The sequence below is a fragment of the Penicillium psychrofluorescens genome (genome assembly GCF_964197705.1).
Source record: "Penicillium psychrofluorescens genome assembly, chromosome: 3".
Lineage (NCBI taxonomy): Eukaryota > Fungi > Ascomycota > Eurotiomycetes > Eurotiales > Aspergillaceae > Penicillium > Penicillium psychrofluorescens.
The window spans coordinates 4042750-4068678 of NC_133441.1; the positions used below are offsets into that span (position 1 = coordinate 4042750).

Below are 25929 nucleotides of genomic sequence, written 5' to 3' on the forward strand. Positions count from 1 at the left end.
CGAGCACTGTGTGGCGCTGTTAGGGTCGGAATCCCTCACACAACCTAGAACAGGATTGGAAAAAGTCTTTCGGATTTCATTTGTTTCATACCAGGAGTTGCGAAGATTGTATTCGAGGGCATACTAAGAACAGCAGTAACATTTTTTGGTCATTTCATTCGTCTATCGTCTAAGATCGTGCTCAGATTAAACGCTTGTGCAAATCAATTTACGGGGCACAGTAGCCACCGTCGACGATAATGTCAGCGCCCGTGGTGTAGCTCGATGCATCCGACGCCAGGTATAGGTAGGCGCCCTTCAGCTCGTGGGCCATGCCCTCCCGGCCCATGGGGATCTTGTCACGCCAGATGTTCTTCGTCTCCTGCGGCACGAAGTTCGAGATCTCTGTGGCGATGTAGCCCGGAGAGATGGTGTTGGCACGCGCATATCGGACCCATTCAACGGAGAGAGATTTGCCTGACGGCCAGTTAGTAAAGCGATGAAGTACGGGTCCATTGTCCAACTTACAGAGGTGGATGACACCGGTCTTGGCGGCGTTGTAGGCAGCCTGCATCTGAGGGAAGTTGACAATGTGGCCGCTCATGGAGGCAGTAGCGACGAAGCTGCCGTAGGTAAAGTTGGACAGCTTGTTGCCGTTGGCGTCGGTACCCTCCTCCTTCTGGCGGCGCCAGTGAGTGGCCGCGGCCTTGGCGCAGTAGAAGGTACCATCGAGGTCAATGCCGACCACCTTGCGATAGTGGTCGAGCGGGCCGTCGACCATGGGGCCCTCAGTCCAGGGAATACCGGCGTTGGCGATGAACACATCCAGGCGGCCATTGAAGTCCTTGACGGCCTGGTTGACGGCCTTTTCGACGGCCTCGGGGTCGGTGATCTGGACCTGGTACGCCTTGGCTAGGAAAAAGTCAGTAGGGTAACCAAAAAAAAAGAGCACTGGAAACGTGACGTACCCTGCACACCGTACTTGGAGGCGATCTCGGCGGCGCGTTCCGTGCACTTGGTGTTGGAGTTATACCACATGGCGACGTTTGCGCCGGCTTCTGCCAGACCCTGAGCGACCGCCAGACCGATACCGGCGCCGGCGCCGGTCACAATGGCGGTCTTGCCCTTGAGCGAGAACATGCTCATCAGGCTGGGGTGCTCAGGTGGGGCAGTGTTGTTGTGGACGAAGAGTCCATTCTGAATTGGGTTGGCAGCCATGGCGTCAACAATGATGGAAATAATCAAAAGGCAAATGAAAAAGATAAAAGAACTTCCAGAGGGGGGCCGCGATGGGGAAATGACTGTTTTATAGGACTGGAGGGGCAAGTTCTGGAAGAAAACGCCACTAAAGCAGTAGCAGACGGTGAGCTACACTGGTGGGGGGAGGGCAGGAGGCGCCCTGGCCTGGTGGAGAAAGCTATGACATTGTCTGCCGGTGTTCTCGACTGCTGGCCAGTGGTTCCTGTGGATAAATGACGCTATGTGACCCCAGACCAGGACGATCAGAGGACGGGCCATTTTGGCGGAGAGCGAAGGTGGGATGCAGTGAGTGCATCACAACGCAAGGAGCACGTCATTCGTGGACAGAGGGAAGATCGAAGCGAACGGCCATGATCGGCTAGAATCGAGGATTTCCTTGAAACTGTTCCATGCGTGGAAGAGAGACAGAGAAAGAGGGCGGTGAAGATTTAGGTCTAGGAAGGTCAGATGACCTTTCGATGAATTCTGTTGACGCCGGTCGAGGCAGAGGTAGAACGAGGAGAGGTACGTGCGGATGTAGCTGGATCTATTCCTGGACCCATCTAGAGCGAGCGACCGATCCAGCGCGGAGATTTAAGCGTTCCTTTCCGCTGACACTTTCACGATGGAGAGCTGTGGACACCTTGACCAGATCTACGGCAACTGGGCCCCGAGGGATGATCTCAGCGGCTCCCTTAACTTACCCTCGCCGGCTGACCATAGAGCTGCGATCGTGAAATCATCCAGCAAATTGGCTGTGCTAAAACTGTGCTCTAAAAAGCTCTCATCTACATAGCTCCCAACATGCGGTCAAAGATCAATTAGCGGGACAGCGGCCATTCTTCGCGGCTGGCCGAATCAACATGGTCTCTCCCGGAAATTGACGACAAGAGCTTCATTCCAGTGACTGAGAGAAGTCCCCAGGCCACGCAACGGCCCACTAGGACGAGCAGATTCCAATCCGATGTCACCGGCGGCAATGGAAGGGGGAGGGGCCAAGTGTGGCCGCCAACATTCTTCACGCCCTAGCCACCGATGCGGTTTACATTCCATGGCGGTCCGATCAATGACTCGCCATAACAAACGACGACAGCGGCTGCCCGGCAATGTGACCCTCTGTCGTTGCCATCTCGAGGTTCTACTCTTGTTTCCTGCCTCCCGTATCCAGACAAAAGCAAAGGCGCGCCGAACGCTGCAAGGGCAAGCCGTCTTGCTCGACATCTACGGATGACAGGCTAAAGGGAGCATCCCTGCTGCGAACGCGCTTGCTCGGATTCAATAACCACCTCGGTGGGTGCTTGCCAGGATGACCCTCATACTGGGCTTGAGTGCCGTTGTCGCCATCTCCGCCGCATCCGCAACCGTCTTCGTCGTCGTCTCGGTGGTGGGGATCGTGGTCTGGGTCAGAGTGCGTAAGGAGCGCCATGCGCTGAAGCTGCTCAGCATCAACGAGAGGCAGCGTGTCAGCACACATCCCACGAGACAAGACACGGTGACGGAACTATCTCGTGAGGAGGGAAGTGCACTGACAGAATATGGACAGCTGCCCTACGGCAAACCAGCAGAATGGGGCCAGCCAGCCTCACGAGAGAGCCTCCTTCGGTCCAAAAACGGCTCGGATTCGTCGTTCCCACTACTCACAGAGAAGGCTCGCTCACTTCGCAACTCCTTGTCACGCTCTCGCTCCAAACGACTGTCGAGGTCGTCGCATAAACACCGCCGGCTGAGCTCGCTGATCACCTTGAGCGAGACCCCCAACCGATGGCCCAGCGCGTCGCCTAAGATATCATTTTCAAAAGACGACGTACCTCTATCAGCAGTGGAAGGAGCTCTCGAGCTGCCTGCAGAGCGGACTCCGGAACAGACCCCGGATATTAGCGAAGATGACACTGGGTTTCACGGCATGCGACCCATGTCACCGGCATGGCCTCTGCCGTCTCAACGGGACCGTAGCAGTATCTTCCCACTGTTGGAAGATAACGGTCCCCACAACATGTTCGATCCGCCTCCCAGAATCTTCGAAGATAACGACTCCCGACGGAGTCGAGGGGCCAGCATCATCAGTCAGACGGCGGGTGAAATGCCCGACCAGCCCATTCCTCCACCACCGCCAGCGGCGCGTCAGTCGAATCGATACATTTACGCCCCCAATGAGGCGTCCATTCGTTTCTCTTCCATCAGCCTGGATACCATGGCCAGCTCGATCTTAGAAGATAGCAGGATTGGCCCACTGTCTACCTCCACCGACCTCACCTCGCCCATTTACTCCTCGGGTGGCACGTGTGTACCATTCAGTGCCAACGACGTTGGAGTCAAAGATGGCCGAAGAAGCTTCATCTCGACAAACAGCTCCGTGCCATCTCATCTACTTCCTGTCCGTTCTTCTTCTATCGCGGAATCTGCCCGCACGAGATCTATGGAGCTCACGACACCCCGGCGCAGTTTGACTGAACGATGTTCAAGCAGCAACAGTGAACGCTACAATGCGCCGCCACGCCGTAGTGAATCCTTGTCATCAAACCCGCTGAATCGGCATTCTTCCTTACGAAGTGCCTCGGGCTCGATTTCTGGGTTCCACAGCTCGCGTCCTCCCAGTTGGCGCTCTTCGGTAGGCTCGCTTGTGCCGCAATTCAGCCAGTTCCAATGTGAGACCGTCTACGAAGGTGAACAGCAGCGGGAAAATGACCCTTTCGGCGTCGGATCACATCGAAATGTGCTTCCTACAATAGAGTCTCCCCGACAAAATGACGCAGGGGTCCATCGTCCTCAAAGCCCGATGCACCGTTCCAGTTTGTCTCAACGGGGACCTCCGCCATCCGCAATGAAGAGTGTGATCTCGCAGCGAAAGGGTCACAGGCGACAAAACTGCGTGCGCATTTCGATTCATCCCCCGGTGGCCTTCGGAGCACCGCCGTTCTCGCCAACTGTCGAAGAGGAACCAGAGGATCTCGACCAGATGGAGGAAGTCGATCTGCGTGAAATCACAATTAATCAACCGCCACAGACGCAGACTCCAACTAATGCCGCCTCTCCTCTCCATGCTTCCAGGTACGGCAAGTACGGCAGCCAACGTGCAAAACTGCAACAAGCCGCAAAGTCACTTGGTCCACTGGCGGAAGAGCCGTACAAGCAGAGCCCATCAAAAAAGAGGAAGCACGCTCCCAGCGACTCGATTGATCTCCCACCCTCTGTCGAGAAAGGCCGCGTGCTGCCTGAAATCCTTACCTCACTGCCGCCTTCTACCGGCCCCGTCAGTGCCCTAAGTCACACGCCTTCTCCCGAGAGAGTCCCACCGGTATGGGCCATGTCCGAGAACGCAGCGTCGCCAATATCTCCCGTCCCTGGGAGCCCACGGCGGACGGCAGTGAAGGGTCCACGCAGTCAGCCCCCATCAACTCCACGATCCGCCCGCAGCAAATCAGTAGTCGAGGTCAACCGAACAGACATGCCACTGACAACGACGGTCACAAACACATCCGGCTCGCCAACGCGCGCACCTCTCGCTTCCAACGAATTCCGCGCGTCCAACGAGTCCCTGTGCCGGACCAGGACCGACGCACGCTCTTATCGACGATATCGCGATTCGCAAGACACACTCTCCAGTAACCGCGACTCAATAATCATCGTTCCCTCGTCGCCCGTGCACAGCAACCGGGTGAAGGACCGCGTCACCATCTGGGAAGATGCTACTCGTCAGGGCTCGCCGCCGAAACAGTCCACCGTGAACTTTATTCATAAACCTGGCGGCTCTGCTGCTGATGACTCCTCGAGCACGCCCCGTTCCATTGCAAAGGATGATCACAGGCCCCCATCTCGCATGGGCAGTCGCCGTGCCCCGAACTCACCGACAAAACGGGGCCTCACTACTCCGACGGGGAAGAGTGTCGGTCTAGGCATTGGGGCTACCACGCCAGGTAGTTTGTACGATGGCGAGGGCTTCTTAAAAGAATGAGGTTCTTTTTTGCGCTGTTATTTCTTCTGTTTTCCGCTCCTCGGCCTCAGCTCGGAGTTTCAAGGCGGACTTTATAATTGCTTTCTTTCTTCTTGGTTTTGATATAATGACGCTGGAGCAGCTCGCCTTTTGACGTGTAACGTGCGCTTTTTCTTCTTTTCTCTTCCTTTTTTTCTTCTCTATCCTCCAATATCCATGGCTCTATCCTAGGGTAGTTGTAATTCAAAAATAAAGTTTCTTCCGTCTCTATCTCTTCGTGCAAATGAAGAGGACAAGTTAAAAATAAAACAGCCGACACTCCAGTTCTTTTTATGTAGTCTACAGCCCATCTAATCCGTCCTCTGCCACTTCGTCTCATCATCATCCTCCATCTGCTCATCCTCATCACCCTCCTCTCTAGCCCGGACAGTCCCCGCGCCAGGACCAAGAGGAAGAGAAGGCGGTTCACCTCCAGCAATCCAGTTCCCCTCCTCATCAAAAAATTCATGCATGTTCTCCGCAGTAATCCACCCCGAGCTCCCGTCCACGGGCGGAGGCAGTCCACCATCCGTCGTCCGCGTAGCCATCAGCCCAGCTTGAAACAGCGCATTCCCATGTTCTTCCTCGGTCAGATACTTGTCCTCGTCTTCATCGCCGGGCTCCACAGGGTCGGGATGCAGATTCGAGCACGCTGACACAGCAGCGTATAGCATCTGTGTCGGTGTCTCTGTCGGCGCGTCGTTGAGGTCGGGCGTTGCGGGCTCAGAGGCTGTCGGTTCCGCTGTTGTGGTGCTCTCGCCCACGGCGCCGAGCTCGCTTGGTGGCACGACTGTCAGCGTGATGCATTGCTCTTCATCATCTTCGTCGCTGGGCGCAGCGTCCGGCGTCGCGATCTGCATGTATAGTCCTTGTACCTCGGTGTCTTCAGCGCCGGGTACACGCAGACGCTGGATTGCGTGTAAGGAGATGGAGGGGTATGGGATTGCGACGCCGGCCGAGGCGGAGGGTGAGAAGAGTAGGAATTTCCTGGAATTGACCAGTATGTAAGCTTAATCCGGCCACAAAAGTTTTTCAAAAAGAGCAAAAATATGCAGCTCAGTCTGCACAGTATGTAGAAAAGACTCACTCGGACGAAACCCAGGCATCCACCCCCTCAATAGCAATTTCTCTCCCCTCGCCCTCATCCTGATGGTCCTGCGCCGATCCATTGGCCGAGGCAGCGGCGCTCTCACCGCGCAGCGCATTCAGCACGGGCGTGGCAAGGAGGTCGCGCTCGAGAATGACAACTTTGCATCGCTGACTGTGGTGGTGTAGCACTGGCGGGCCGGAGTAGAAGGAGCTCGGCGTTCGCGACTGGTGCTCGGCGAGGGGCACGAAGGAGGATAGTTCTGGGGCGGTGCGGAGGGTTTCCATGACGCGATTGCGGCGCAGTTGGTCGGGCCACTGGAATTTGTTTCTTTTTTCCTCTTTGTGGGGGTTCGGGTTTGTTGTGGTTGAAGCAAATAGAAGGAAAAGGTGTGGTGGATGATTTGGGTGAGGTCGAAGCTGGCGGTGGGGCTTTTCCGCTTTGAGCTGGATTTACTGTTGCGGTTAACAGGAAGCTCCACTACGTAGGTGGTATAGACGGGACAATATGATAGTTGGATTGTCTTGGGTATTTTAAAGTAGAAACTAGATTTTGAAGGTGTCTACAAAGAGGTATAGTTTAGATGCTCTAGCGATATATATTTCTCCCATTCAAAACCCCCTTGATACTGAGGTAAAGTTCACATAGCATGTACAATATTCGATTGCGACAAAGTTGAATTGCAGTCATATGTTTAGCTCATTGACATCAAGTCATAAATATAGGAGTCGGCATAGGAACTCTAGTTCGGATCGAAGACATGCGCCCGGTAGAGGTTCCGAGAGCCTTCACAATAATACAGAGCTGACGAGGGCGCGTTCTTTGTGCTTTAGTGTTGCCAGGGTATGAGCGCTGCTAGACTATGAGGCTGCACAAATAGATAGAGCGCCGTGCCGTGGACATGAGGCGCAGTCGGCCTGGCGCATTGTCTAGCAGAGGAGCCTTACTCCACGAAATGGCTAGCTGACCTCGGGGTCTAGCATATTCCGGTGCCAACCGCCGTTCTGTTTGGGCGTGTTTTCAAAAGGGCTTTTTCAATCTGGATGGTGCCACCAGGTATACCATCCAAGCAGCTCGGGCTCATTTCACACCCAGCCCCCCGAATGCCCGATCCAGCTCCTCTCCCTCATCCCTCGGGACCATAGTCGGCAGACTGGGTGCGCCTTGATCCGCAGAAGTGCTGTCCAGCAAACTCGGTCCCGAACTACCCTGTGGGCCGGGGGACATCGTTGTCCTGCTAGGCTGCAGCAACTTCTCTTCGCGATCTAGCCACCCGGGCGCAACACGCCGCTTCTCTGCCAGCTCTCGTTCCTGCATGGATTCCTTCCATGCCTTGATGGCCTCTTTGGCGTCACTGCGGTTCTTCTTCAGGTGCTGCTCGAGGGATTGGCAGGCGGCCATGATCTCGTCCGGGTGCGCTGCGTGTTCGCCGCTGGTGGAGATGACATAGCGTGCTTTGGCATCCGGGTTGTTGGGGTCGACGGTCACTGATGGGGGCAGGGTTGACGAGACGGATTTGTAGGTGTAAGGTAATGTCACGGAGGTGGGGAGGTTGATGAAGGGGGAGACGGTCAGAGGGACCTGGGCCAGCAGGGGATGGGGACCTGATTGGTTGAGTCAGTGGGAGGAAAAGGGCATCGAGAGAAACCAACGAAAACTTACGGTAGGATTCATACATGGCAAGGACAGTGAGTGTGAGAGAAACAGAGAGGAGTGGGAGTTGGGATTGAAGAGGGTCACGAGGGGAGATGGTTCGTTCACGTGCTCGGCAGATCTATAAACCAACATTGAAAATACAATTTGGGGTTCGCGATATATTCAGATTTGATATTGTTATTGTATACATTGATTGAATACACCAAGGAAGACATCAGGATGGCTGGCACTCCGGAGGCACCTGTCAAGCACCGGTTCGAACTCCATTCCGAGCTCCATGCTGGCGAAGCAAGGCGATTTCATGCTTGAGAATGACCCGAGTCTCCTTGTTTTTAACCATATCCAAAGGAGTCCTCCCATCCACTAGCGCGGCATTCACATCAATCCCATTTTCAATAAATATTTCCACAAACCCGTGCACAAAACCACAATGGCCGTTCTTGAGCGTGAGATGTAGGGCATTGATCCCTTTCGGGGTTTTGGCATTCACGTCGGCTCCACGGTCCAGGAGCAGTTTTACAATATCCTTCCGTTCGTGCTCATAAAAGTCCTCCGGCATGTTTTCAGGACAAGTAGCATAGAGCAATGGGGTCATGCCCTCGTAATTCGCGTGGTTCACATCTGCGCCGTGGTCGAGGAGCATTGTCATGATCTCCAGATTAACTTCATCTTCTTTGGAGCTCAGACCGACCAAATTCAGGAGGTTGTTTCCCGTATCATCGTCCACAATAGTCGCATCGGCTCCGTGGGCAAGGAGAAGTCTGACGGTAGGCAGTATTTTCTCCTCAACTGCTATTCTCAAGGGCGTTTGCCCTTCACTGTTCCGGGCATTGACATCGGCACCATGCTCAAGGAGTACTTTCGTGCAGTCCCTGTAATCCAAGGCACTCAAATGCAGTGGAGTATCGCCTGTATCATTCTGAGCATTGACATCAGCACCACGCTCAAGGAGCATTTTCACCACTTTCACGCCATCGTCGTGGGCCACTAAAGCACTCAAATGCAGTGGAGTTTCATCTGACTGGGTTACGGCATGCACATCTGCTCCATGCTCGAGCAACAATCGGGAGATGCTTTCACTGTAAACAGTATTATGGAGCGGGGTCATATCCGATCTGCCGCCGGGCAGATTACAATCGGCTCCATGCTCGAGAAGAAGTCAGACAAACGGGACTGAGATGACCGTCCCCCGCTCCTGTGTAACATAATTCAGTGGCGTGTCCATCTCGCCGTGTTGGACATTGATATCAGTACCGTGCTGCAGGAGGAGCGAGAAGATTGGTTCCCATGTTGGTGTTGAAAGCCTCGATGGGAGAGACAGGCAATGTAATGGAGACAGCCATCGCGCATGCCTCGAGTCCGTTATTTCATCGCCAGGGAAGTCACACGAAGCTCCATTCTCAAGCAACAGTTTCACAATGGTAATGTGACCGTGCAAAACAGCATAGCTCAAAGGGGTGAGGCTCCTCTCATCTAACAGATTGACTTCTGCGCCGTGTTTTAAAAGCGTGTTCACGACGCCCTCGTGGCCATAAAGCGAGGCCAAGTGCAAAGCAGCTTTCTTATTGTCTCTTAGACGAAGAGAATCTTCGTCTATCGACCAGGGAATGTCCAAAAGGTCTGGGTTGACGTCTAAGGAGAGCAGACGCTGGACTCCCTTCTCAAATCCATACTCGGCGCACCACAGTAGAGCGTCCCCTCCCTCATCAGCATTCAGCGCGTAAAGAAAGGGAAGAAGAAGATCGTGTAAAGCACGGTTCGTTCGCAAGAGCGCGAAGAGGTCTCCGTCTCCCCAAATAGCGGTTTCTTCTGCAATCAGCAGAATAAGCTCATTGGGCAAGTCAAGGAACATGTTCAATGTCAAGGAGAGTTGGTAGGACGGACGGGACGGGATGATTGGCCCGGGGAAATGTCAAAACACGGACGCGCAAGGGGGACTGGATGCCTTAGGCACCAACGAGGGCTATATGTAGATCTCTTTCTTCCTACTTGCTTCCTCCGACTACGTGAATGTCTGATTTCCTTGATCCATTTCTCTATTCACGATATATTGTACAGATATTTCATTGTGTAGTATAGAGCTTGTTTGCCAAAGAGACAAGATATCCTGTTAGGTCAGGTGGTCTGCAATCCGCAACATGAGTTCCACGCCGAAAATCGAGGCGCATAATGGATGGTAGACATGGTGCAAAGAGGTATCGGCAGGGGTCCAATATTGTTACGGGAATTCTGGCATGCACTAGTACCGAGTGCTTCAATATTCGAACGGGTCGGCCGAGGAGATCAAGGAGCCCGATATCGAAAGTGAATAACACGGAGGAAACGCCGTTTGTCAGACTAGACACCAGATACGAGCTTGCTTTCAAGGCTGTCGTGATACACCCTGATTCCGGCTGGCCGGCAGATTAGAAGAGCATCGATTTACATCCAGAAAACATATGAGCAAATGATGGTTTCAAATGGGAATCTATGATTGTTCCCGAGACACATTCAAAGAAAAGAAAGGTGGATGAGACACGGGGCTCAATCCAAAGTGTGATCACGCAGACCACGACGTGGGATTGTTTATCTAGATGTGTACCTACAGCCTTATTTAGCCGGAATAGCGACTGTTTCGTTTGATAGTCACGTTGTATTGCGGATCATCAGAGATTTAATAAACAATGGATACCATCGTCTGGATCTAGACTATATCCTAGCTTAGCGTCGGAGATTTTGCGTTACCGACGACCATAAGTAGTTAGCATTCTCCATGACTGACTAACCAGTGGGGCTATGGCTTACATAGTGCGAAATTCGAGCCAGACACGGGATGACTGCAATAATAATAGTAATAATAATAATTGTACCAGCCTTGAAAGCTTGACACTTATACAATAGTCCAAAGAGACTATTGATCACTTGGAATTCTGAGTCTTTATCATCTTTATTTTCAAGAACGAGGTTACATGAGCATCGCTGATCCTACTCCAATCCCGGCATTTAAGTCTAGAGGAATGGGATAAACCTTGCCACTGGAAACTAGCGAGATCCGGTCGGTCGGTGGCCGAGTTTGATAGAGTCGCCGACGCAAAAGGCGCTTTGGACAACATGGTTCATTGAAACGTGCTATCATTTCATGGAGGGATCTTGAAGGGCTTGCTTACAAAGGGTTGACGTACTGCTTTGTTTGGTAGTTGGGGACACCTGAATCAAACAGAAAATGAAAGACGAGTTGACTTTGGTATCGCCCTTCTGCTGCGTTGGTGCAAAATCCCCGCAACGGAACATCCTCCCGATCGCTGCTAGCTAGGCCCAAGTGCGGTCGCGGGGGTTGTGTAATCATCCTGGTGCGAATTCCCTCGTTGATCTTCCCCCAATGTGTCTGCTCTTTCCCGAATCAGCTCAGGTGGAACAGATCGTCGACACATGCCGGGAATAACGTGCCGCTCGCCGGTTCCGCGGCGTCGAAACGACAGAGAAGAGGGTCCCGGAGATCCAGGCAGCAGGCATTCCACTGCATGTTCCGAGGCCGCGTTCTCCCGCTGACAGGGGATGTTCATGGACTACGATGCAAGTTTCTCCGCGGGGTGAATAATGCCTAATTTTGTGTCCAAAGGCGATCTTTGGCCACAAATCGCAGGAAGTCCGACCAAATCCAGCCGAATAAGTTTCACCCCTGACACGGGTTTCCAGAACGCCTGGCCGCCAGAGAACCTTGCGGCAATCGACCAGCCAGTAATTGGACTGTTTGTGGTGGAGCGAAGCTTATTCGGGTCCAATGGAACGGCCCCACAGATCAAGTCTGGCTGATGCTAAATAATCCTTTCGCGACCCAGAAAACCAGCGGATCGACATGGTTCCTTGACCTCTGGGCTTGGCCAACATCAGAGAAAACCCTTTTTTTTATTCTTCTTTTTTTTTTTGGAAATGGTGCTGGCACAGTCGGCAATTATGTAGGTGGGGTTTGACTCCAACGTTAGCCGACGAGCCCTGAAAGAAAGTTTCTCTAACAAAAATGGCTAGGAGGCTTTCAACGGGTTGCTCGTGATGACTGGTTATTCATCGACTAGGGATTTGGTGTGCAATACTACAAATGAGCGGGCGTGTGTGATACGCATGTAGCAATGATGTACAGACTTTACGCTTTAGGTTGGGAAACTAGTAATTCTAGACTCATATTTGCTCTCTTGCCTTCTGGTTGAACTGAATTCTTTATACGTAGATAGAATTCTCGTTTTTAGAGACTCCCACGGCATTATCCCAATGTGTTCTTCTTTGGAGAATGGAAGAAGAAGTTAAAATTACCCCCGGGCCGTTGACTGAAAATTCCACTTTGTTTGTACCAAACCGTTACCCAGAACTGGACTAGTTCCGTGCAGGAACAGACCCCTAAGGTATGTTCAGGCCGCTAACGAGATACGCGGCGTTGAGCGGAGCAGTGGAGCAGCCCTGTGGGTTGGTTCCACTTCAACAAGACATCTCCGAGTCCCTGTCTGAGCGTTCGTGCCATAATTTAAAAGCGTGCACGAGCCTCTCCTAACCGATTCCCTCTTTCGCTAGTTGTAATACAGTAGCAACAGATTCAGTAGCCGACACTGACATTTCCCCTTTTGCCATTCGTGGTGGAAAGATCTGAGCAGGGCGCTAGTGAATCAAGGCCGTCTTTCTCCTCTTTAGTTTCTTCTCCATTTAAGTGGTACTCTATTTTCCTTACTCTGAACTTCAAATGAAAAAGGGTGGCCAGGTAGCCCGTCCTTTGTTCTATTACACACATTCGTTCTCCTTTCATTATGTCTTTCTCTCCAAGCCAAAACAGGGCGATCGAAATCACTGAACGAGTCACTTCGTCCTTGTCGATTGCCGGCGCTCTTTTCGTCATTGGCACTTATACTGCGTCTTCATCATTTCATAAGCCAATTAATCGCATGGTCTTCTACGCATCATGGGGGAACATCATTGCCAATGTCTCTACACTCATCTCCTTATCTGGTATTCAGGCGGGCAGAAATACTGCCTTGTGTCAGACGCAAGGGTTCTTGATTCAGATGTGAGTCTAAAGGATCGGGTCTACAATAATTGATATCTATGCTGATGAATACCAAAGGTTTATGCCCGCAGATGCGCTTTGGACGCTAGCAATGGCTTGTAATGTCTGGCTCACCTTTCGCCGTAGGTTCTCTTCCAGTCAGCTTCGAAGCCTAGACGGAAAGTACCTAGTTCTTTGCTACGGGATTCCGTTCATTCCGGCTATCATTTACGCCTTTTTGCGAACGGAGGAACGGGGGAAAATTTACGGGCCCGCAACAGTCAGTCTTATCTCAAAGACCCTATGAAAATTGACTTCACCAACTGACAGACTTCTGATCAAAACAGCTTTGGTGTTGGATCGATGTGAATTGGGATACGCTTCGAATTGCCACCTTCTACGCGCCTGTCTGGTGAGTGAACCCGAAGAATGGGAAACATGGCAGAACCTCATTCATGCTATAGGTTGATTTTCGTTGCCGCCGGCTTCATCTACGTCTCAATTGGAGCAGAAATTTATAAAAAGCGAAGACAGCTGCGAAGTCTGGTTTCGCAAAGTCAGCCCACTGTCATGAGCATGAAAACTACGGAGGTCCACATCGTCAGCGAGACGATGGACAAATACGGTAGTACCATTCAGTGTCACCCAGAAGAGGACAATTTCCCACACGGCCAAGGATTTGCCCAGTACGCGGCCAACGTTTCATCCGTGGACCACATGAAGACCAAGGCTCCCAACGCCCACACACAGATGTCCAGTTCTGATGCAGCCGCGTGGGCATACACAAAATGCGCAATGCTTTTCTTTGCTGCGCTGCTCATTACCTGGGTAATTAACCATTTACACGCGCCCAAGTCAAGAAACTAGGCTAATCGTTTTCCCATTACATAGGTCCCCTCGACAATCAACCGAGTTTATACCCTTGTTGCCGCAGGCGACATCAGCTTCGCATTGTGCTACTTCGAGGCACTGGTCCTTCCTCTTCAAGGGTTTTGGAACTGCGTCGTCTATATCACCACATCCCTGGGGCCCTGTCGAGAATTGTGGCGCTCAATATTCGGCCCCAAGCCCGCCTCCGATAATATCGTTCTATCGCATGTGAGAAACCGAAAGACTTTCAGCCGGATTGAGGAAGGATCAGAAAGTACGCGAGAATTAGCGGAAGTTGAACCAGGGACTGCTACATGATGGCCCACTTCTATTTTGTCGACTTGATTCTTTGGCAGAATCAGAACGGCTTGTTATATTATTGCAGATGAACTTGAAAAGTCTCCTGATCCTCTTTGAGCCTAGCGCTTTTTCCAGGGGTTTCAAAGAAACAATATATTTATGATCCAAGAACCGTTCAAGCGGACTTTCCCTGATTTACCGAGTGTCTGTGTTGTGGAGCGACGTGATCGAACCGCAGAGGAAAAGGTTCACATACCGCCATAGGGTTGTTTGAAGTATCAAAGCATTGGACGTGATAACTCGGGTAATGCAAGCTCAAATAACACCCCAAAATTTAATTTTATACAGTATTGTATCTAAAGAATAGCACATGCCTCATTCCCAGTATTGAAACTAGTTTGACTGTCTCCTCTCAGTACTCTCTGGCGCAGCGTGTCAAACACAAATCGCAGCCAGGTAGCACTACCTGACCAATTGAAACCAATATAGTCGAGTTGATACTCAGCCCTGATGGTCTCTATATGAGCCAATTGCTCTGGATCATCTGTCGACGCCCACGCCACCACAAGGCACATCGCAGCATACCCAGACCCCACAGGCCGGTGACAGGACACCAATTCTGCGATAGTCACAATTTCATCACAAAAGTCACTAGCCTCTTTACAGAGGACGAAATCTGTGGTATCGAATGCACGCAAGAGGCAGTTCAAAATGAGGGATAGTGAGATGATGAGACAGCATGCCGCCTGGTAGTGGGCGTATTCAATGATGGCCCCAGAAGAAGAAGACACGTCTACATCTGCACGCCACTGGAGCAGATGCCGGATCATTTTATGAGCATCATCGCGAAGTCGCTGGTAGGTTGCTGCGATTTCATGGTGATGTATATCTGGAGACCGCATAAACTCTGAGATCCGGGCCATCTGGCGGAGTTTGGTTGTAGGTACTGGGGAGTCGCCAATATTGTTTACAGTGCTTCGGCGTGAGAAGATGGCTGCTTGTTCCCAGAAAAACCCATCTAGTTGGATTCTGGGGTTGATGATACTCTCAAAGATCTTGGACTTTATGAGCAATCATCCATATTGATTTTGGGAACCACGTACGACTGGGATACACAGGGTTGTAGCCAGGTCTGCATCGAAAGTGCTTTGCCAGTCGCGCAAAGTAGCAGCTCGTAGTATGTGCGCCATAGCTTCTCCATGGCTTGGACACTTGCCATATAATCCGAGCCAGCCCTGAGGGAAAATTAGTTTCATTCATAATTCAAAATAGCAACAGGACAACCTGGCAAATCACGATTAGGTAGATGGCACATAGCGTATTAGACGTCTGTGCTTGGACGGGATCATCTAAGCAAACTCTTAGGGCTTGGATAGAACGGTTATGGTGAGTCAACACATGGGGCGGATAGTCTCGAGTGTGCAGAAAGGGGAAAGCGCTAGTCAGAGCATTCACAGCAGCGTCCAGGGCTGGGTTATTTCCTAGCCGTTGCGGGATGTCACGCAGAAAGGCACCGTATGTCCCCAAATCGTAGCGGAGATCATTAACTTGTAATGCGGATACGAAGGCCTGAGTAGCCATGATCGATTCATTACTTGGTGGTCTCGAAGGACTTCCAACAATAGGCATGGCACTCTGGGTTCTCGCCCCCATTAAGGTCGCAGTCTGCACCTTAAACATGTATCGCTGCTGCCCGCCGCCAACACAGGCGATCTTCAGTCGCATACAGCGTGAACATGCTGGCTTCAGTTGATCACACTATGCACATTGTCTTGTAAGTCAGAGTAAGAAATACCTTGAAGTAGACCAACCTGCGAACCTTTTTCTTCTGCAAGCGACAGGCATCGCAGCCACGACTAGATGGAACACCCGGCATTATCTACGTCCGCGTGAGACAAAGAGCACCAAAAGGTGCGAGGGCCGTTCAAAATAGAGGATATGAGGCGCTGGAGTGGCCCTCTTAATATTTGGGTTCCGCGGGCAAGCCCCGCAGCGCACCATGGATCCTAACTGGGCATAGTGTATTCTGGAATTAGCATAGTGCGAACCCAGCTCAAGCGGAACCAGTATTTGCACCAGGCTCTATTGCTACTGTCCCTTAGCCCCCTTGTCCTCCACAAAGTGACTTTCGAAATGATGTGACAAGTTTCTGAGTTTCGCTGTGCCATTTGTTATGAGCAACAGCTTATCACCAGATTTTATCAGAAAGGTCTGGCCTGAAACCTGTGATAGGAGCGGGCCACTTACCTAAAATTAGACCCATTCTCATAAAAGCCCTGTCATTAAAGCTTGTACCCTTTCCCCAAACTAGAAACCAGTCCAGGGGCTTATCCAGCTGAGCAGCTCAGCTGGCGACGATCATTATATCGGTGGCGTGTGGTTTGTTCTACTAGAGGGAATAATTGTTTTCCTTCCTCCAATATGAAAAATTTGCTGAGCCTCATGAAATTGGCTCACTTCAAATTGGAACTACAACAAAAGATCTGCAGGATACGCCTTGTGGGGGCAGCGCATAGTTCTTCCCAATTCGGAAATGGTGATCAGGTATGAACAACCACGATTGTAAAAGTATTTAGATCACTGTAGGACCCAAAATACTCGACTCAATATCAACATCTATCAGCTTTTTCTTTCATCTGGTAAATATTCCATTGATATGTTTCGTCCCGCAAATCTCTTCTTTGGCCTGGTGGCCCTCACTCCAGCGATCTGCCTTGTACAAGCAACGGGCAAGATCGAGTGGAAAGGGCCATGTCCGACAAACCTTGATCAGACTGCGCCTATGATCTGTGGTACATTGAATGTCCCGCTAGACTACACCGACCCATGCTCTAACAAGAGCTTGACTCTTCAGCTCGCGAAGATAGCCGGCACCGAGAAGCCGCGCGGGAACTCGATTCTGCTAAATTTCGGTGGCCCAGGAGAGGACTCACTGACCTCACTAGCTAACATCGGATCTGAACTACAAGCGTATGTTAAGAGAATAACGGGTTGCAAGATCTATATCCTAAGATGTCTAATAGTATCCTCGGCGGCCATTTCGACCTCATCACCTTTAATACACGGTATTTTCCCAGTTCCTGGTCAGTTCAACCCCAAACTAAGCTGACCTTTCATTAGTGGTGTTGGAAGTACCCTGCCATTCTCATGCTACAACAACACGGCTGAGAGAACGGCTGCACTCATGGAAGCGCCAGTCTACACCAATGCCTCCGACACTGCCCCGGGGTCGACATGGGCAGCGGCAACAAATTATGCGAATACATGTTATGCCCGCATGAATGAGACCGGTGGCCTTTTTGGCACAGCATTTATTGCACGAGACATGATGCAGATCGTTGACGCACTCGAAGAGGATGGTTTGCTACACTATTGGGGTGAGTGAAGTCGACAACATTGAAGAGTCAGCTAACAACTTGCCAGGCTTCTCATATGGTACAGCCCTAGGAGCAACAGTCGCAGCCATGTTCCCAGAGAGAATGGGTAGAGTGGTTCTGGACGGTGTGCTGAACCCGTACGAGTACTATCACGGATAGTAAGTGGGAATATCCTTACTTCCAAAGAAGAAGACTAACAACACCTTCAGTGACAATCAGCAGCTCCTAGATACGGACGAAGTTCTTGGAGGATTCTGCTCTTCTTGCCTCGAAGCACCCAAGCTCTGTTCACTCTCGTCACTGGCCTCTTCAGGATCTGAGTTGAAAGCGAATCTATACCAGATGTTCGACACAATCAAATACCACCCGATTCCAATTGGAGCATCGCTTATGGACTATGACGATGTGAAGGGTATAGTATTCAATGATTTCTATAGTACAGACGACTGGCCGGCCTTATCGGACATGCTCTACTTGGTAATGACTCGAAATGTGACCGCGTTGGCTGCGTTAATGAAGTCTGAGGACGGCGCCGCCTCCACTTCCCAGGATTCGCTCCAGGGAATCAAGTGTGGCGACAAAACCGTGCGAGCACCTACCTTAGAGCAATTTATGCCTGTCGTTGAGCGGGCATACCATACGAGCCGCGTGGCAGGCGACGTCAACGTCCACGTCAATATGGAGTGTGCGCAGTGGAAGATGTCGGCTAAGGAGCACTACATGGGCGACTTCCGGGTTAAGACTCTCCATCCAGCATTGCTGATTGGCAACACCTGGGATCCAGTGACTCCCTTTGTGTCGGCGCAAAACGTGAGCGATGCGCTGGAGGGAAGTGTTCTTCTTCGGCACAACGGATACGGAGTAAGTGTCTTCGCTTGTTGTATGATTGGCTCAAGCTAACGGAGTGCCCACAGCATGCTTCTGTCGGGCAGCCATCCCTTTGTACGGGCATGGTAGTCCAGGACTATTTCCTGCATGGCACGCTGCCCCCGAAAGGAAAGGTTTGCCAGCCGAGTGTCCCACCATTCTCGAACAAGGACTGGAAGGACGTGTTCCCGCAGCCTTAGGCGGGCGGGTCACCGGAAGCGGTTGTGTTGAAAGCGAGGATGAGGCTAAGTCACAGGGTACTAGACATTATCTAGTTTATGTGCAACATAATTGAGCTTGTAGCGAACTCATGAGGTTGTCTACTTCCCATTTTCTGCAGTCACTCTGAACCCATGTCTTGGAGCATGGACCCCCACACTCATATCTCCAGTTGTCCCGATCGTGAGCTCCTCGCATTTTAAATTTACCTATGGGACGGGATCTAGGTGGGAAACGGTCCCTCAGCTTCAGGTAACCCAACGAAGCGAGGTTACGACTCATATGTAATAGATACTACAGATCAATGTCATGGTCCTATGAATAGACCCCTCACTGTAATGCACCATTGTAGTCGATTCTTATTAAATTGAAATCAACTTTAGTATGGGAAAATCCAACTGAGAGATTTAACAGAAACAAACGTCGCTTTAGGCACGTTATCCTTCCGAGCTTTATATCAATTCCCCCCGACGAGGAAGTACAAGGTCTCCCAAGGAGGGTCTTGGCTGTGCGACGTTATAATGATATATGGATGCATGTGAAGTGCCTGGTCTGGTGTAACGAGTTGTTAAAGTTGACTACTTATCGGCCCCTAAGCCGTCAACCTTAAGTTAAACCCAACTTCAATGCCATCACAAGCATTCGGTGCATTTAAACACTCTTATGGAAAACAAACCAACATACCGAGAACACCAGAAGTACCCAAAGCCTCCGAGACAGTTGTATCTTGAGTGTGACATTGAAAGCCAAGATGGAGCACACTAGACAGCTATGGCTAATTATAAAAAGGCCGTTGCCATCACTGGCATTAATTGCTGGTCCATCGCATCTGCCAGAGTTCAAGTCGATTAATTTATTATCAGCACCGTATACGCCAAAATGATGAAATTTGTTACATTCTTGGGTCTTCTCCTGGCCGGAGCGCATGCCCAGCAGGCTGCCAATTGCGAGTACCAGTCGCTAAAGTGCGGCTCTGTGCTGCTTGCTGCTCCTTACAGTAGGCAGTCTCTATTATTGTTCGATATCATTAACTTACTTCTCTTGAAATCCATAGGCTATACATCTGCTCAGTTGATAGCAGCCGTCAATGACACAGCCTCTATCCCAGTCCTGACGACCGCCGAGTTGTCCGCAACCATATTCCACTGTTACGATATTCTAGGCGATCTCACCGGCAACTCGTATTGCTTCGCCGGTTGCGACACCAAGCCCGGCACGCGCAACGACCAATGTATCCTGTAGCGCCCTACGCCAGGTGATCTCCCCGGTTGTTCTCTATATGAATTGCTGGACTGGCTACTGACCAATGTGGTCATCGCCTGGATGTTGTGGAATTGGTTTTGCGCTCCTCGTGGCACTGCCCCCGTTGCTGCCCCCTTTTGAGTCCGCCAGTAAAAGGCCGTCTGCGAGCCGTCAATTTTGGTGGACCAGGAGGTATTCGCTCATTGTTTTACACTTGTTAGCTTATTTGATTGGGTTTTGTCTTTGGATGGGGGGCTGAAAAGAACGAAACAGAGATTTAAGACCAATGCTTTGGTATATACTAGGTAGTCAATATTTAATTAAATCTCTGTTTGGTGGAATCTTCCTATTGCTTCTTGTTGAAAGCGTCCGTACGGTGTACTCCGGATAGCAACATCACGATATCATCCATTCAATCAAACGAGTAGGGAAACGACTACGAGTACTCATTTTATCATCACCATGTGGTATACCAAGTGAACTGACAATAAGAGGTTTCGCAAATCAGCACTAATATAGAGTCACTGTAGCAGGAGCCATTATGGGAGCCAATTCCAAATCACAATAGTGATTGCCGAAGCACAACGTCTTACACAGAGTGAAACAGCATGGCGGTACCGGTTTCGTGACGGTTGTAGTAACGGTGACGGTAACTGTCCCATTCGTCGGCGGAGTTATGCTGCACTGGTCATCCATGGTCATATTCGCCGAAGCCAAGCACCCAGAGATACAGAATGAGTTGCCGGTGATGCTGCCCTTAATATCAATGCAGCGATAGAGTACTTGCAGGAGTTGCGTGGAAGTGAGCGGGGGAATTGAGAGAGTCTGATTGACAGCGGCGACCAGTTCGGGAACGGTATATTCTAAATGGTAGTCAATTCAGCAGGTCCGCGAGCTGAATGGCGGTGTTTTACCGTCAATAGAGACCAGCGCCGAGCCGCACTTGTAGGACTGGTAGATGCATGGAGTGGCAAACGACTCTCCGGTCGAGCAGATGGCGAGTACCAGCCACAGATACATGATTTCTGAGGATCAAGTGTATGGTGTTCCTGGCTATATATATAGTCCTCCGTTAATTGGAGGGTCTCATCGAAGAACCGCCGTGTAACCCCGAGCGGGTAGTAGTATGATGGCCGAGGTCACCATGACAAATCCAGAGGGCTAATCGAATATGTTCACTGATGTATAGAATAGAGTACATACTAACAATAAATAATGGGGAAGGAATGAGGCAGATCGGACGGATGCCCTATGGACTGTGTCATCCGTGCAGATCTGCCCGCGGTTGGGGCCTGGGGCCGAGATTTGGTGTGGGCTTTCTCCTGTTTGTTCTCGATTCTCTTCACAACACACTTTGCCCCTCCACGCGACCTTCTTTCTCCTTTGCCATCCATCGACTTTCTGCATCTCACCCGGGTCTTCTTCCCTCCTTCCTCGTCCCTCCCTCCCTCCGGGAGTTCCATTCCTGCGCTTAACTTCCCCCGGGCCACTGGGTCTCCGCGCGATCTCGCTCGCCCCTCTCTTCACGACTCCCCATCTCCGATCGCCCTTTTGACAACTTCCCCTCCCCTTCATCCATTAACGCCCACCCAATATGGATCGGACTCTCGCACATGCCGTGGCCAATAAGAAGCCGGTCCCAGAGATCGACTTCTCCCTGCACACGATGGAGGATGGCTCCCAGGTGTCGACGCTGGAGCGCGTGGTCAAAGGTAACAACACCTGCAGCACCCTTCGGTCGTTTTTGCAAGAAAATCCATCGCTAACGGATGTCTGTGCTGCCCAGAGGTCCAAGCTCCCGCTCTAAGCACACCCCCGGACGACATGTTCTGGTCGCCCGATGACCCATCCAAGCCGAACCTCCAGTACCTGAAGCAGCACCTCTATCGCGAAGGCCGTCTCACCGAGGAACAGGCACTATGGATCATTCACGCAGGCACAGAGGTTCTCAAGTCCGAGCCGAACCTGCTCGAGATGGATGCGCCCATCACCGTCTGTGGCGATGTCCACGGCCAATATTATGATTTGATGAAATTGTTTGAGGTCGGTGGCGACCCGTCGGAAACAAGATACCTGTTCCTGGGCGATTATGTGGATCGTGGATACTTCAGCATCGAGGTATGTGGTCCCGGCCCTTTCATCTGATCATCGCTCACAGCGTCTAGTGTGTCCTGTATCTTTGGGCCTTGAAGATTTGGTACCCGGATTCGCTTTGGTTGCTCCGGGGTAATCACGAGTGCCGACATCTTACGGACTACTTCACCTTCAAGCTGGAATGCAAGCACAAGTATAGCGAGCGGATTTACGAGGCCTGCATCGAATCTTTCTGTTCCCTGCCGCTGGCGGCGGTTATGAACAAGCAGTTCCTCTGCATCCACGGCGGCCTCAGTCCGGAATTGCACACTTTGGAGGACATCAAGGCAGTAAGTAGACCGCAACCATATGCCGCGCGCTTCACACTGACATCTACCCCAGATCGATCGCTTCCGAGAACCCCCGACACATGGGCTCATGTGCGACATTCTCTGGGCAGACCCTCTGGAGGAATTCGGGCAAGAGAAGACGGGTGATTTCTTCATCCATAACAGCGTTCGTGGCTGCTCCTACTTCTTCTCGTATCCGGCAGCCTGCGCGTTTCTGGAAAAGAACAACCTGCTGTCCATCATCCGAGCGCACGAGGCGCAGGACGCCGGGTACCGCATGTACAGAAAGACGCGGACGACCGGCTTCCCCAGCGTGATGACCATCTTCAGTGCGCCCAATTACCTCGACGTGTACAACAACAAGGCGGCCGTTCTCAAGTACGAGAACAACGTGATGAACATCCGGCAATTCAACTGCACCCCGCACCCGTACTGGCTGCCAAACTTCATGGATGTCTTCACCTGGTCGTTGCCATTCGTCGGAGAGAAGATCACCGACATGCTCATCGCCATCCTCAACACCTGCTCCAAAGAGGAATTGGAGGACGACACGCCGACGTCCGCATCGCCTCCTGGTCCACCCGAGCCTATTGAGTCCATCCCCGAAGCTGGTGTCGATGTCAGCGAGTTCAAGCGGCGGGCAATCAAAAACAAGATTCTTGCCATTGGCCGTCTCTCCCGGGTCTTCCAAGTGCTGCGCGAGCAGTCTGAGAGTGTGTCGGAACTGAAGACAGCGGCCGGCGGTCGTCTTCCGGCTGGCACCCTCATGCTGGGTGCAGAGGGCATCAAACAGGCCATTACCAACTTCGAGGATGCGCGGATGGTGGATATTCAAAATGAGCGTCTGCCGCCGACCCAGGAGGAGGTCATCCGCAAGACCGAAGAAGACCGGCGCGCGGCACTGGAGCGTGCCGAACGTGAGGCCGCGAACGATACTGGACTTGCAACCGTGGCCAGACGAATCAGCATGTAAGTTTTGCCATCTTCCAAAGTTGAACCATCTAACCTTTCCATTCAGGACTGCCGGAGCGGGCCGAGGTCGTCGCCCTCGCGATGCCGCCAGGGAGGCCTGAGACGGCTAGGGGCGTGGGCTGAGTTGACTTTATGACACGATCTATGCACATGTTTTTGTCTTTCTTCTTTCCTTCCCTGTCGTCCAGCGCACCCACCTTCTGCCACGTCACGATCGATACGATACCCTATCTATCCTCCACACTTGGCTATGGACCTCGACCTGCCCTACGTAGCCCACCCTGGGCTGTCCACTGGATGGCTTCGTTAATCATGCGTGTATCGCCTTGGAGCAGACCTTTGCTGTAGGCTGGAGTTGACCGAATCCCATAGACGAGGATTATAAAAAAACCAATTTTGACTTTCATGACCGCCAGCCCGGCTTATCGACCAGTAATCGAAAGTACTAGCTTTCATAGTCACGTTCGTCCACTTCTAGAACTGGTGGTTGTTCTTCATTATTGTTGTTCTTCGTCAGGTGTTTATCGAGAGTGGGCCAAGGATCCATCGCCGCCAAGCCTTCCCGCCTCTTGCACTTCCTTTCCCGATCTTCAACCAACCTTGTTCCACTCCCTCTCTCTCCCCCAATCAATGCCTCCCCGACTGCGCGGCCTGCTCGCGAAGAGCCTGTCGCGTCCACTAGACAGTGTCTTCTACTGTCCCTCCTGCGCGACATGGAGACGGCTGTCGACGCGTGCCGGCGTCAACAATTACGCCCGCGGTGAAAAGACCAACACTGCTCATCGCCCATTGAATCCCGCTGCAATTCCTGCTCCTCGTCCTCTCTCAACATCGCCTATCGTCAGTGCAGGCAAGGCGGTCCCGCCGCGGTTTAAGGAGCTGTACGGCGCGCTGGAGGGGGTGCGCGATGCGGCGATCGAGCAGGTGAGCCTGAGTCGGCTACAGCTTGCTCTGCGCGGACTGGAATCTGAGACGCCTCTTATTCGTGTTGCTGGTGAGTATCAAACGATGATCTTCTTTTCTTCCTAAGATCAGGACGCTGACTTCTTTTCTACGTTATCCAGTTCTTGGGTTGGATAATGCGGATTCGGCACGGAGACTGGTGCGATTGCTGCTCGCTGACCCGTTACGACCGCGCCAGAGCTGGGAGGATATCCTCGAGACCTACGACGCTGATACGTCACAAGGACTGTTGATTCGGTATGGGCTTTCTGGTTTTTGGCTATTAGGCATTTTTGCTGATGGGTCGGTGATCCTTACAGATACGGGGAAGTCTCGGAATCTATCTCGAATGACCTACTGCCGACGATTGCGGTCCCATCGCCCATCCTGAAACAAGGCAATTTGGAGATCTTGGTCAGTACGCTCGGCTCTGAAACGGACTTTGTCGGCACCACCCTCACTGCGGATACGTTCCTCGTTCCCACTGTGACCATCCAGACCTCGCAGTCTGGTCGACATAGCGTTGTGCGGTACCCTGTGCATCGGAGCATTATATGTGGTAGCGGAGTGGATGGGCTACTAGCGTACAGTTCGCTGGTCGGCCAGTCAGACCTCAAGAACGAGGTGGCTTCTGTCCGCGGAGCGATCGAGCTCCCGGTGGCAGATAAGAATGCAAGCAGGGACCGACTTTCATTGGTGGATATCCACCGCGCAAGCAAAGCACTTGATAAGTTCCGCGAATCCGTGCAGAACGTCTCCGAATACGAACGCGGATGGAACGGCAGTGGCGTGCAATCGGTGATCGATTGGCTTGCATCCTCGCAGGTCCAAAAGGATGGCGCATTGAGTCCGGCTTTGGTGCCTCTCATCGAATCCCTTCTGGACTCGGCCGATGAAAGCGTGCTAGCTCGAGATGAGAAGGCCATCAAGCATCAGACCACTGGCGTGGTGTCTGATGCAGTGCGTGCCGACTTGGAGCATGGCATTGCCGTCTGGGCTGAGCGGTCACATTCAGAACTGCGCAGCTCCCTCGAGGCTGGCTTTGCCAGTCCACGATGGCGGGGTCTCGCATGGTGGAAGCTCTTCTGGCGCGTTGATGATGTGAGCATGATCACCTCTGAGATACTGGAGAAGCGATTTCTCCGCCGCTCCGAACACGAAGTCATCTGGACTGCGGGTAAATACCACCAGGCAGGTCTGTTGGCAGAGCAGCCGCCCATCTCGCCCTCAGAGTCTGCACCCTCCAACAATTCCAATTCTTCCCCCTGGCCGACCCAGATTCCGGACACCCGCACCAAACTCCTCACAACCACCGTGCCATCCCTCCAGGCTCTAGCGCAAAGCCTGGTTCTTTTCAGCGTTTCCACGACAACGCTAACATCTGCCCTCTCCGCACTCACCTACGTCTCCATCCCCTCCGCCTCCATCTACGAATCCTGCACCTTAGCAGCTGTAGGCCTCATCTACTCGCTACGTCGTCAGCAGAAGAAATGGGACGTCGCACGCGGGTTCTGGGAGGATGAAGTCCGCGAAGAAGGACGGTCATCTCTACGTGAAACGGAGTCACTGCTGCGTGAGGTTGTGAACGAGGGCGGGAGGGACGTTGAGGATGTTTCTGATATGAGGGCTCGTGAGACGGTTGATCGGGCTAAGAAGGCGCTGGATGGGGTTAAGACGTGAGCTGACGAAGTCGTGTTGTAAACTTGTACATTATTATCTGTAAGTGCCGTGGGACATAGATGCGGCATGGGCCACTGTCTTAGACAAATCTACTTCGC

The 25929-nt window shown here is 52.0% G+C and overlaps 10 protein-coding genes across 10 annotated transcripts; 6 read left to right on the forward strand and 4 right to left on the reverse strand.

Moving 5' to 3' along the window:
* Window positions 1-208: 208 nt before the first annotated feature.
* PFLUO_LOCUS5661 (Sorbose reductase sou1) lies at window positions 209-1197 on the reverse strand (the record flags this gene model as incomplete). Its single annotated transcript, XM_073783129.1, has 3 exons — window positions 209-456; window positions 508-891; window positions 948-1197. The coding sequence occupies 3 exons, from the start codon at window positions 1195-1197 to the stop codon at window positions 209-211; spliced, it is 882 nt and encodes a 293-aa protein (XP_073639715.1).
* Window positions 1198-2524: 1327 nt separating this feature from the next.
* Window positions 2525-5170, forward strand: PFLUO_LOCUS5662 (uncharacterized protein; the record flags this gene model as incomplete). Its single annotated transcript, XM_073783130.1, has 1 exon — window positions 2525-5170. One exon carries the CDS (start codon window positions 2525-2527, stop codon window positions 5168-5170), a length of 2646 nt encoding a protein of 881 aa, XP_073639716.1.
* A 329-nt stretch (window positions 5171-5499) lies between these two features.
* On the reverse strand, window positions 5500-6562 carry PFLUO_LOCUS5663 (uncharacterized protein; the record flags this gene model as incomplete). Its single annotated transcript, XM_073783131.1, has 2 exons — window positions 5500-6175; window positions 6276-6562. 2 exons carry the CDS (start codon window positions 6560-6562, stop codon window positions 5500-5502), a joined length of 963 nt encoding a protein of 320 aa, XP_073639717.1.
* Window positions 6563-7355: 793 nt separating this feature from the next.
* On the reverse strand, window positions 7356-7953 carry PFLUO_LOCUS5664 (uncharacterized protein; the record flags this gene model as incomplete). Its single annotated transcript, XM_073783132.1, has 2 exons — window positions 7356-7879; window positions 7938-7953. The coding sequence occupies 2 exons, from the start codon at window positions 7951-7953 to the stop codon at window positions 7356-7358; spliced, it is 540 nt and encodes a 179-aa protein (XP_073639718.1).
* A 222-nt stretch (window positions 7954-8175) lies between these two features.
* On the reverse strand, window positions 8176-9783 carry PFLUO_LOCUS5665 (uncharacterized protein; the record flags this gene model as incomplete). The annotated part of the gene is made up of 2 exons (XM_073783134.1): window positions 8176-9010; window positions 9101-9783. The coding sequence occupies 2 exons, from the start codon at window positions 9781-9783 to the stop codon at window positions 8176-8178; spliced, it is 1518 nt and encodes a 505-aa protein (XP_073639719.1).
* Window positions 9784-13509: 3726 nt separating this feature from the next.
* PFLUO_LOCUS5666 (uncharacterized protein) lies at window positions 13510-14127 on the forward strand (the record flags this gene model as incomplete). Its single annotated transcript, XM_073783135.1, has 2 exons — window positions 13510-13767; window positions 13831-14127. The coding sequence occupies 2 exons, from the start codon at window positions 13510-13512 to the stop codon at window positions 14125-14127; spliced, it is 555 nt and encodes a 184-aa protein (XP_073639720.1).
* Window positions 14128-17883: 3756 nt separating this feature from the next.
* Window positions 17884-18553, forward strand: PFLUO_LOCUS5667 (uncharacterized protein; the record flags this gene model as incomplete). Its single annotated transcript, XM_073783136.1, has 3 exons — window positions 17884-17891; window positions 17924-18347; window positions 18449-18553. The coding sequence occupies 3 exons, from the start codon at window positions 17884-17886 to the stop codon at window positions 18551-18553; spliced, it is 537 nt and encodes a 178-aa protein (XP_073639721.1).
* An 898-nt stretch (window positions 18554-19451) lies between these two features.
* PFLUO_LOCUS5668 (uncharacterized protein) lies at window positions 19452-19814 on the forward strand (the record flags this gene model as incomplete). Its single annotated transcript, XM_073783137.1, has 2 exons — window positions 19452-19569; window positions 19627-19814. 2 exons carry the CDS (start codon window positions 19452-19454, stop codon window positions 19812-19814), a joined length of 306 nt encoding a protein of 101 aa, XP_073639722.1.
* Window positions 19815-21408: 1594 nt separating this feature from the next.
* On the forward strand, window positions 21409-23310 carry PFLUO_LOCUS5669 (the record flags this gene model as incomplete). The annotated part of the gene is made up of 5 exons (XM_073783138.1): window positions 21409-21526; window positions 21601-21932; window positions 21980-22237; window positions 22290-23206; window positions 23256-23310. The coding sequence occupies 5 exons, from the start codon at window positions 21409-21411 to the stop codon at window positions 23308-23310; spliced, it is 1680 nt and encodes a 559-aa protein (XP_073639723.1).
* A 529-nt stretch (window positions 23311-23839) lies between these two features.
* PFLUO_LOCUS5670 (uncharacterized protein) lies at window positions 23840-25831 on the forward strand (the record flags this gene model as incomplete). Its single annotated transcript, XM_073783139.1, has 3 exons — window positions 23840-24203; window positions 24274-24409; window positions 24472-25831. The coding sequence occupies 3 exons, from the start codon at window positions 23840-23842 to the stop codon at window positions 25829-25831; spliced, it is 1860 nt and encodes a 619-aa protein (XP_073639724.1).
* Window positions 25832-25929: the final 98 nt, after the last annotated feature.